Source organism: Hippocampus comes, unplaced genomic scaffold (genome assembly GCF_001891065.2).
Source record: "Hippocampus comes isolate QL1 unplaced genomic scaffold, H_comes_QL1_v1.1 scaffold118, whole genome shotgun sequence".
Lineage (NCBI taxonomy): Eukaryota > Metazoa > Chordata > Actinopteri > Syngnathiformes > Syngnathidae > Hippocampus > Hippocampus comes.
The window spans coordinates 348,289-360,124 of record NW_017805461.1 but is presented as its reverse complement, the minus strand read 5'-3'; the positions used below and the strand labels follow the sequence as shown (position 1 = coordinate 360,124).

General features: G+C 41.0%; 1 protein-coding gene across 2 annotated transcripts; it reads left to right on the top strand.

The window, feature by feature from the left end:
* Positions 1-470: 470 nt before the first annotated feature.
* On the top strand, positions 471-10,249 carry LOC109518727 (uncharacterized). Of its 2 annotated transcripts, XM_019874750.1 has the most exons (4): positions 471-1,331; positions 2,650-2,709; positions 7,279-7,381; positions 9,811-10,249. In XM_019874750.1, the coding sequence occupies exons 1-4, from the start codon at positions 1,098-1,100 to the stop codon at positions 10,161-10,163; spliced, it is 750 nt and encodes a 249-aa protein (XP_019730309.1). In that variant the 5' UTR covers positions 471-1,097; the 3' UTR covers positions 10,164-10,249. The 2 variants fall into 2 exon arrangements, with proteins under 2 accessions (XP_019730309.1, XP_019730310.1); XM_019874751.1 differs by lacking the exon at positions 2,650-2,709 and having other exon boundaries at positions 474-1,331.
* Positions 10,250-11,836: the final 1,587 nt, after the last annotated feature.

The window sequence follows — 11,836 nt, the reverse complement described above, 5'->3', positions numbered from 1 at the left end:
GAACCGGATGTCAACTGCCGCCACTTACCCTCTCTTTTGGGTTCTCCCGCCCCGCCAGTGGGAACGTCACATATGCCGATAACAGCGTACTGCGCCTCTCATTAAGAAATAAATACATTTTTTGGAAAAAACGTCAGTCAAATTAAACACATGATATGTGGACCCATGAGAACCAATTAAAGACAGACGTTTTCATGAATTTAACAAATTCTCCCGGACAGGGATTAAAAAAGTGGATATGTCCGGCAAAAGGGGACATTTGGTCACCCTAATACTGCAACTACTGTATTTACAAAGAGCTTTCCGCATTCGCTAGCAATATTAATGAATTAAATAATGTGTTGCGTTTATAAAGAAAAAACGTAACCGCTGCCTAATTACATCAGGTTTACTTAATTACGCAATGACATCATCACGCATCTCCGGAAAATGAGTTGACAACACTGACTACAAGTCCCAAGATGCACCACTGCGTCAATCCCTTTGCTTCTTTTCAAGGAGCCACGCGTCGTCTTCGTCCTGTGTGGTTGCAGTCGTCAAACGAGGGGAGGATTGGAAAACTCTGCTTGAGCAGCAACAACGACCATTTTGCTTCATATTTAGCAATCTAAAGTACTTTGAGCGTGGAAAAGAAAGGCCGCCAGTCGTGATTGTGTGTTACGTTCCGACCTCAAATAAGAAGATTTAGAAGACTTCTACTCAGGTCAAAGCCACAGGGTTTTTCCCTCCATCGTGTTCTCCACGACTTTTGGAACATTACTGCAACCGAAGCTTTTAAAAATTTATTCTTATCATTAAAATACATTAGAAAATATTTCAACTGTTTGATGCCAAATATAACCAGACACTTAGAGGTTGGGAGCACGATTGATATTTGCAACGTTGCCAAAGTTTATAATTAAATACTCGGTCGTATTCGACTCGTTAACAGGCTAAGGCCTAGAACTGAGTGGATATTTTATTGCTTTAAACTATTTTCAACTTCGTATGCCTCGTTCCATTTTGACTTGAGAGTCACACGTCCTGCTCAGCCGGTTCCGCACAGTTTAATTTTATATCCTTACTGTTAATTTTACTGCTTTCCAATCCTCCCAACGATGACTCTTTGTGCGCGAGCCACGCTGCATTTCTTGCGGCCGTCTTGTGCGCTGCTGATTTTGGCTTTAGCGGTGCTCCATGCTGGAGCCGAGCATGCCGAACAGAAGTCGACGGTGGGGAAGGAAAGCCAGCCGACGGTCACACTACGCGGCGTGCTCCGCGGAACCGGCCAGGAGCTCCATCGATACGTGGAGTCACTCGTGGGAATGGATGCCATCCGATCAGCTACAGAGGTAAAATGAGTAAAAGCAGATGAATATGAAGTGAGTGTGTGTTACTACTCTTAAGTTTTTAATTAACTCTTTATTCTCTAACATCGCTCAAGTGCCACAGAGCCGGCCCTTCCCCCAAAAAATAAAAAAATCGGTTTGTCAACTTACTAGACCTAATAGTCTGTTGAAAACTCGGCGGAGGTTTTATTCCCAAAATATAATGAACATCAATATAGGGCAATGTACCTTTATGCACAATTTGAACATTAAAACTTTGCTCAAATATCGGAAAATGACAACATATGCACTTAATACAGTAACACCTTGAAAGAGTCTTTGCTTTGACTTGGGAGCAAAACATTGACATACCAGCCCTGTATGATGACAGTGAACTTCATAGTTTGGAGAGTGACTCTTGTCCACCACAACACAAAACGCCATAGACCGGTGACTGAATGGCATGTAGCAGTGTTACAATCCTTTCACAATGGATATTAGAACGCCAACTGTAGCAGCATATGTAGACATACATGATAATACTCACGTGCATAGATTCTTTATCAATTCTAAAAAATGACTAATATTACTGCAGCTTACTGAGAAGTTTTGACTGGCTCCATTTATCTCTGTACGCCTGGGTTATGCTGCCCCCAGGTGGCCAAGGTACACACGCCTGAAGGAGCATTACAATATCCATTTAAATGTCGCAAAAATGTTTTAAAGCTGTTTAATCTTTAAATTCTATTCAATTATGGCACTACTGTATGTCATAACTCAATGTATTGTAAAGCCCCCAAGCCACACACACGAAATGTCGTGGGTTGGAAAAATTGCATATCTATTTATTTCATGTATGAACGTGAATTGAGATAAATGTGTTTTGAGTTACCAGCGTGGTCATGGAACAAATGAAACTCAGAAGTCAAGGCACCACTGAACATTTTTAGAGGGGGAAACAAACGTTTAAAAACTACCGCGTTTAAAAAAGTAGGCAGATCTGGCCAGCCACATCATTTTATGTGGGCTGAGATAGCAAATCATGTGCGTCTACTTCATTTCTTGCGACACTTAGTACCTAAATTGCAAATTGTCTTCGCTTTTAAATCAAACAGAAAAAAAAATACACCAAAAAAAAAATAAAAAGTCCTCGGGCCGGCTCTGTTGTACCACTTGCTGAATCAAAGCTTTACTGATCACTAATTGCATGTATTTCACCCTGTCATGTTTCCCATGAAACCACATGTCCTCTCACTCTCCCTGTTTGCTTGTTAATCTCACCACCTCAACTCTTCTTCATCATGTCCTCCTCTTCTTCACCCACTCACTCCATCGCTCAAAGAGTGCACTCTTGTTTCTCGAGTCACTGCTTGGTCAGGAGAACGTCTATTCAGTGGCCATGGTAAGAACCCTCCTGGGATGTTTCCCCGTGAATTCTTTTTCCGTTGGTTTTGTTTTGGGGGGGAGGGCACAGCATGACATGCTCTGTTCAGCCCAAAAGGTTTCATAATGAATATTAACTTGCATTTATGTAGCGCCTTTTGAGTGACTCAAGGGTGCTTAATTATGTTTGTGTTCTGGGACAAGGATGGGCAACTTTTCTGCACCAGGGGCACATTTGATTTTGAAAGCAGTTCGATGGGTCAAGTTATTCATAAAAGAGGTTAAAATATTTCTGTAAATATAAATCTTATTTGTCTAATTCAGTCATTGTTTTAAAGAAATTAATAATTCAAATTCATAATGTATTTACAATGATTTTACCATTTTTCAATCAAATAAATTAGAGGCGCAATGATTAATGGACAACGCGTTATCAAATTAATTGCCGGTAATAATTATTTTGATAATTAATTGTTTAGAGATCTTGTAGTTTTAAATCACCCAAATTCTCTGAATTTCAGCCTGTCATTGGTAAATATTCTCAGATTTTTTTTTATTGAGTTCTCCATGAAAGCAGACTTCCTTGTGTTGAGTCAAAATGAGCCATTTGCAAACATCAGCTTTTTCTCTGGAACGCAATGATTAACATTTTAGTCTATTTCCTGACATGTTACTGACCAAACCAGGAACCGAATTTTAATAAATTCATGTTTGTGTTTTCTGCACTGACAATTTGAAATAATGTCCTGTTTTTGAATATAGTGATGGTAAATTCAAACCTATGATTAAAACATTTTGGGTGCAACTGTCATATCCATTACAGTTATGGTGGTGTAGCACACTACTTACTTCTGAGTGATTCTCATGCAAGAGAAAAAGCTCACAGTGTCATGTGAATGAGGAAGTCTGAGCACGATCGTCTTTTGTTGACACAGCCTTTGTATTAGTTCTTATCGGATGTGCTACTGGCTTACTGTACCTTCTCCACTGGTGCGTAGTAGCTACTACAACATAGCTTACGCATCGAGCTGTAACACCTTGCGTGTCATTTGCTGCGCCTCGCATCTGTTAATGCAGTGGGACACAGAAATAGTTGGATCTGAAACCGGAATAGAACAGTAATCTATCAGGTTCTATGAGATTATGTGTACAGTTAGGGCTTTGTGTCAAGTCACTGAGGAAAATATTGTTCTTCTTCATGAGCAATTGGTTGCCTTGAAAAGGGATCGTTTGGTTTTAGTTCTTCCGATGCTGATTTTTATACTGCTTTGTGCTTCCCCGACATGTATCGATTGCGTCTCTCTCTCTCTCTCTCTCTCTCTCTCTCTCTCTCTCTCTCTCGCTCATTCCCTCTTATTAGTACTTCAAACTACATTTCATGATTTTGTTCATCTACTAGCTTCCGTTATCTGTGGTGCAGACCGAGCTGACTCATTTCTCAGACTGCTGATGTCAGTCACGCCTTTTTCCACATGTGATCCTAATCCTCTTTCAAATTTTGACATCATAATTTGCTGCAAATAATCACAGCACCGCAAGTGTGGTACTATAGGGTTGCAACGTTGCAGTCATTTCCAATCACTTTTCATGGCAACTTATGATGCGAACTTATGCTAATAAGGGGGACACCCTGAACCGGTCGTCAGCCAATCGCAGGGCACACAGAGACGAACAACCATCCGCGCTCGCATTCACACCAAGGGACAATGTTTTGAGTGTTCAATCAGCCTGCCATGCATGGTTTTGGTATGTGGGAGGAAACCGGAGTACCCAGAGAAAACTCAAGCAGGCACGGGGAGAACATGCAAACTCCACACTGGAAGGCCGGAGCTGGAATTGAACCCAGTACCTCTGCACTATGAGGTCGACGTGCTCCAGCCTTCCTGTGTGGAGTTTGCATGTTCTCCCCGGGCCTGCGTGAGTTTTCTCTGGGTACTCCGGTTTCCTCCCACATACCAAAACCATGCATGGCAGGCTGATTGAACACTCTAAATTGTCCCTAGGTGTGAGTGTGATTGCGGATGGTTGTTCATCTCTGTATACCCTGCGATTGGCTGACAACCGGTTCAGGGTGTCCCCCGCCTACTGCCCGAAGACAGCTGGGATAGGCTCCAGCACCCCCCGCGACACTTGTGAGGATAAAGCGGATCAGAAAATAGATGTGTTGTGTGTGTGTATGTATGTATGTATGTATGTATGTATGTATGTATGTATATATAAAATAGTGCAGTAATATATAATGCTCGGTTTCCACATACATTACAACCAATATGGATTAATATATATATATATATATATATATATATATATATATATATATATTTATTTATTTATATATTTTGGGGGGGGGTGCCAATATTTGGTAGAATAAAATTCCAATAGAGCCGATTAATTAGCCAATTGATTTTAAAATCTATCATAAATAAAATTACTTTATGGGGTCAGTTAACACAACAATAAAAATATGAATCACAGGCTGAATATTCGACTGTTTTTCAAATACTTTGGTCCAAAAAATGTGACTTTTTTGGGGGGTTGAGGTGGGGGAGTGAATATGGTTATCTTTGTTTTAATATGTTAATGTGTTTAAAGTAAAATAAATTTAATTAATTAATAAAAGAGATAGTATTGGCCGGCCATTTAATCAGTCGGGACCCATCACAAACTTTGGTTTGGAGTTTTTTTCTTGCGAGGCTGGAATAGATTGGTGTCCTTTCCATTCATTTCAGGGGCGAAAGGTGATTTGAGATATAGTCTGTGTTTTGGGTTACACGTGTGGTGAAGGAGCGAATTAAACTCGTGATTCAAGCTCCAATGTGAAAACTAAAAATGCACATTGGTTCTCCTGGAAAGTTTACCACTGCACTTTGAAAATACCTGGACATTCTCTTCATCATTCGAGATTGATTTTAAAATGCATTCTTTTTCAAGGCAAACAATATCAGAAGATTTAAGGGACACGTGCATCCCGCCTGGTGCCATAAGGTTCCAGATGCCTGAGCCATGCTCTGACATGCTCAGCAGTCGCCACTTATTGAGCCGATATGTTGTGCGGCAGGTGCAGATCGGCAAGTTGCAGTGCCAGCCGTGACCTTGATGAATGTCACCTGTATTTGTCAGTGTGACACTGTCAGTGTTTGGAGGGTACAGAAATAGAGTGGGGCAGCTGCTGTCACTCACACAGCTATTGGCTAAATACAACAACACATTTCTGCGATGATAAAATACTGCTCAGCGGTTCTATCTGGCCACAATATTAGGGACACGTGCACGATCTAATGAGATCTAATACAAGAGCTGTATCTCAAATGATTCCGTTTTTCCCCTCTGTCTCCCCCATATGACTTGCTTACTACCTACGAACTGAGTAGACTGGATGTTTGTGTTTGGGTGGAAAGTTCCTGTTTGATCAAGCTAACAGTCAGACCAGGCCATCTCTCTGAGATAAGAGAAAACAATGGTCATCGGATAGATCACAGTCCATGTTTGGTAAAGACTTGCATGTGTATAAAAGAGAAGTACGGAAAGCCGTATGGGCATTTATTTGCCAACCTTGACATCCAACGTTGTCCACACCAGTAAGTACGGCTGGGCAATTATAGAAAAACAAAATAATCATGATTACTTTGATTGATATTGAAGTCCCGATTAATAAAAACGATTGCTCATTGATTTCAAAACTTTGTACAGTATTCGTTCAACTACTGAAAACGATCATCATGCCCTTTTCATCCCCGTACTTCGAACATGTTATTCTTGAACAGTCTTTTTTTTTTTTTTTTACCAATTCCAAATGACCTTGTAAACATCATGTGAAATTCAAGCCTCTTGCATTGTCATTCTGCTGCATTCACACCTTTGCTGTGTTGCATTTTTGCACACATTCCAACCATGAATAAGCATCTCACTTATCTCTTTATCATATTTATTTCCTCTGACATTTTTTCCCTCTTTTTAATTCTACAAATCTTGGGACTCACTGGGCTAAATTGGGACCTCGAATGTCGTATTTCATGCCATATCTTGTGGAAATGTGTGTTAGCACAACAATAAATATTCCATGAATCCTTAAGTTCAACTTTAAATTCAACTTGAAAGAACAGCCAGACAATAAAGTTCATGACAAACTAAAATAAAAATATTTCAAAAATAGTTGCAATGTTGAAAAATAAATACCAGCTGTTCCTGCTGTGCGCATGTTGGCCTCTTAGGGGCACTGTGGTGCCGTGCCTGCATGGGCTACACACTTAAGAGTGGAAGAAAATGGCGAGTGAGATCCATTTATAGAACTCGTTTTATCACGTGTTAGCCTTCGAGCATTTTTCTGTTACCTGACTGCATGTGTTGATACGTCGTTTGTGTGTGATTGTTTGTGTTGTATTGAATTTCATTTGTGAAAATGTTCTTACTGGTAATTAAGTGTCCACCACGTGTGTCTTCGTGTGCACTGAGGCTAAATTGAGCCAGACTCTGAACACAACAGGCCTCCTGGATAATGGATGTTTTATAATATAGTGATCAGGCTGTGTTGCGTTTATTTGAGTGTCACGCTCTCAAGCTAAAACAAGTCCTCTCTCAACCAAAACAGTTTCTGGGAATGGTGTTCCGCTTCCTGGCCGAAGGAGTTGCCAACGGCCTCAATGTCATCGCCGCGTACGTCACAGAGATCCTCCGGGTCATAGGATTTGACGGTAAGTGGCAAGACCTTTTTGGGGCACCAAATGGGAAAATGAGATTTTTTTTTTTTTTTGCAACAATTACAGCTGCGAGTCTTTTGGGGGTTATGTCCATTATCAATTTTGCACAGAGCTGCCAAATGATCAAAATTCACTTGAAGAACAATTTGCTTGAATTTCCATATTTTTAAGCCCTTGTCATGAACATTTTTGCGGGACCCCGTTACCGCAGTATAATTTGTAAAAGGAATACATTTAAAAAATCTACATACCTTCAATTATCAACACAGTCATTATTCTATATATGTAATTTGTTACTTTGTTGCATCGACCATCTGTGAAGGAAGAAGGTGTGATACTGTGATCCAACTTCCAGTTCGGAAGCATGTTACCGTCATGCATAGCATTAACAATTGTTGCTGTTGCTAGCATGACTCATCTCGACTAAGGACTCATTTCACCCCGAAAAATAAACCCCCCCCCCTTTTGTTTTTTTTTTAAATTGAACACTGATAGAGTATAGACAAAGTCAAAGTTATCATGTTTAAAGTTTCATTTTGTTGTATGCTTGAGCTGAATGTAGCTGATGTAGCCTTGTCAACTGATAGTACAGACAGGAAGGTTCAACTTCGGGTAGGCAGCACGACAAGATGTCCTTGGGTTTGTTACAGTGTCTCACTTAATGCGAAATCTACCCATTGAATTAACAAGGTATCCATTGTTTGTACCGAGAGATGTTTTGGCCTCCAGGTGCCCACTGAGGGCCGTGGGCTGAGAGGCGTGACATGTGAATGAAGAAGGGAGTGTTTTTCTGACATATCACTTGTAATTTGGATACACGATCAAAAAAAAGGCGGCAGACGCTGCAGAGGTCAGGTGTCTGTTGAGAAGCGGCAGTGAAAAGTCGATCTGTTCCTGCGTTCGAGCCTTTGTTCAACTGTCCGAGCGAACATCTCAAACAAACACCTATGGCCAGTTTTTTTTTTTTTATGTCGTGCTTGGAGAGCTACAGTAAGTGTTTGTTTAGGTGGTACTTAATGTGAGAGGTTTGAGAACCACAATGCTAATACAGTTGAAACAGAGTTGAGGAAGCAGCCTCCATACTGTTCAATTTTACTGTATTTGCATCTTTAAAAACGGTTTGGTTTTAAACATTGATTTAGCAAATGTTTTTATTTCATTTTCATGTGAAATATATCGTCATTGAATTGTGTTTTTTGCCCCTATATTTCAGTCCCGTGTACACGCGCTCATCAAAAAATTAGAATATTATGAAAAAGTTGATTTATTTCAGTCATACTGTTCAAAAAGTTAAACTTGTGTCATGATTACATTCATTCCACACAGCCTGATACATTTCAAGTGTTAATTCATTTAAATTTAGATGATTATATCTGAAAACTAGTTTGAAAAACACCCAAATTCGCGATCACAGAAAATTTGAAAAATACTTCAGACTATACAGAGAAAGGGATTTGCGAAATGTTGTCCAACCGAAAATTATAAATATGAAAAGTATGTACATGTACAGCACTGAGTACTTAGTTGGAGCTCCTTTTGCCTGAATTACTGCGGCAATACAACATGGCATGGAGTCGATCAGTGTGTGGCACGGCTCAGGTGTTACTCGAGCCCAGGTTGCTCTGATAGCGGCCTTCAGCTCTTCTGCATTGCCGGGTCTGGCATATCGCATCTTCCTCTTCACAATAGTCCAGGGGTTTTCCATGGGGTTCAGGTCAGCCGAGTTTGCTGGCCATTGAAGAACAGAAAGACCGTGGTCCGTACTGATTAGCTTTGGCACTGTATGGAGGCGCCTGTTGCGAAATGAAATGCATGCAGGAAGCATGAAGTGCTCTAAAATTTCCTGCTGGAGGGTTGGGTTGACCTCGGACTTCGGGAAACGCAAAGGACCAACGCCAGCAGGTGACATGGCACACCCAACTATGACTGACAGTGGAAATGTGACCCTGGACCTCAAGCAATGTGGATTCTGTGACTCCCCTCGCTTCCTCCAGACTCCGGGACCGCGGTTTCCAAAGGAGATGCAAAATTTGCTTTCATCAGAGTACATGCCTTTTGACCACTCAACAGCAGTGCGGGCATTTTTTGTCGCTGGCAAGGCGCTTCTGAGGCTGTTTGTTCTTGGACAAGGAATGCGACAGCTGAAAACCATGTCTCGCATTCAATTTTCACAATATTCTAATTTTCTGAGATGGTGACTTTGTAGTTTTTATTAGTTTTCAGATATAATCATTTAAATTAAAATGATTTAACACTTGAAATGTATGAGTCTGGATGAAATGAATATCTGCATGACACAAGTTTCACTTTTTGAATAGGATTACTGAAATGAATCAACTTTTCCATGATATTCACATTTTGGGACGAGCAACTGTAAATGTTCAAATTTTCCATAATGACAGTGTCCGTTTTCTCCGCAACAGCCCTCACGTTACCCCGCTTCACCCCAGAGGGCGTGACCACAGTGGCCCAGTGGGGGGTCCTGGCTGTCATCGCCTACTGGGTCATGACCATCCTCCTGCGCTTTGCAATCGACGCGCTACGACACGTCTTCTGGTTGGTGAAAATGGCGGTGGTGCTGTGGCTCTTCGCCATGATCGTCAGCGACAGCAACGCCAGCGCCGACACCACGGCCGTGCGCCTGGGCGGCCTGGTGCTGGGATACATCTTATTGAGCCTGCTCACGTCCGGCTCCAACAAGACCGGTGTGCTCGAGCATCGCCTGAAGAGCCTGGAGGGCCGAGTGAAGGCGGTTGAAAAGAGGAAAGGCAACTAGCGAGGAAACATTGGACAAAGGTGCCAGTGAAGAGCCACTATCAGTTTTTGTCTGTACGTGTGAGAAAATTATGATGGGCAATAAAGTGGATTTTTAATCAGGAATTAGTATCTCGGTTGTCAAGTACACTACTCACAAAGAGTTTGAGGGTAAGGGACTATCTCGTTTCAGTTTTGTGTTTCGGGCTGTATCATTTGCAACTTAAAAGTAATGTTCTATAATTGGGATTTATGTTTTTCCCCTCAAGATTGTGATTTAATAAGCAATTATTCTTAAGATACCTTCCCATGTGTGTCTGTGTGGTTTTTTTAACAATCAAGCAATCAATTACCGGTAATCTCGAGTACAGTAAACAATTTCATATTTATTCTACAGGTAAATAAAGGTTTTGGTCTTAGAGGTTAGGCTTATGCAAAAATAAAGACAAATGAACCATGAAATAAAGAAGTCATAAATCATCACAGCAATAATCACTTTTTCACATTTCGTGAATTAAACGATCATATTGTGGGCCGCACTTAAGCAGTGAACTTATCCAGACACTATCAACTTATTTAGCCCGCTCTAAATATTCATAAGTATTAAAAAAACAAGCCTATCAAACAACTGAAATGAATCGAGGTTCTTTTTATTCTTCTGAAGTGCAGCCCTTTCAATTAGAAAATTGTTTTCTACTGCATTGCTATGTCAATTTGAATTTGATTGTTCAGCCCAATTTATGTTTGGGCCTGAAAATAGACCACAGTGACTAAACAGGACAATGAAATTACACCACTTGGTGACATCGGGGTGTCATCCATTCCCCTTTTGTATTCCGCAGTGCAAATGTTTCAGTAAAAGTTATCTCCGGTCAGTGGCTGCAGGACCCGGACCAACTTGGTGTCCTCCAACGTCGTCGAATTCGGGGACCCGTTGACACCTTTCTGCAGCTGCTTGGTTTCTTGTTACTGTCAGCTGAAAGTGTATGTGATCCTCCGAGCTCACCGCAACAATCTTCAGTCACACTTCCTCTCTCGGCCTGTGCTAAATCCCTCCTCCGTTTGTCAAGGACGGTCAAGTGAAGAATCCAGAGGTCTCATATTTATTAGAAGTCAGAACCAGGAAGGCCTCCTCTGCTGGCTTGAACACTATCAGAAAAACTCATCTGCATTTACAACCTAAATCCTCACATGAGTTTCATGAAGTCGTAGTCTTTTTTTTTTCCTAACGAGTATTCAGAAGCAAGAATGCCAGCAAACAGTCCCCGCCAATGTCAGAGAAACCAACCATACACGAGTTAGTAGCTTTAATGCACATCTTGTTAGATACACTGTACACGTTTTGCCGTGGAACATGTTTTTATCAAACAATTCCAAGCAAATAACAACAGGGCACAAGCTAGACATCAATCTTAAGTGCGTTAACAGACAATTGCATCAAACGGTATAAGAGCAAAAAGCAGAATTTAACGACGCAAAAGGCTGCACATGCAACATGAATGGGTGTGTCTGCGACATTTCTTAGTCATGAGGCAGCTTGGTTTGAGTTTCGGTTCTGATTTAAAAAAGGGAAAAGAAAAAAAAAACTTTTTTAAAAAATTAAAAACTGTTTCCAAACATGAGGTAGTATGTTCACCCTAAACTTAGGGTCATGTGTTTCCTTTTCACACAAGGCCTTAAATCAGCGTTTTACGC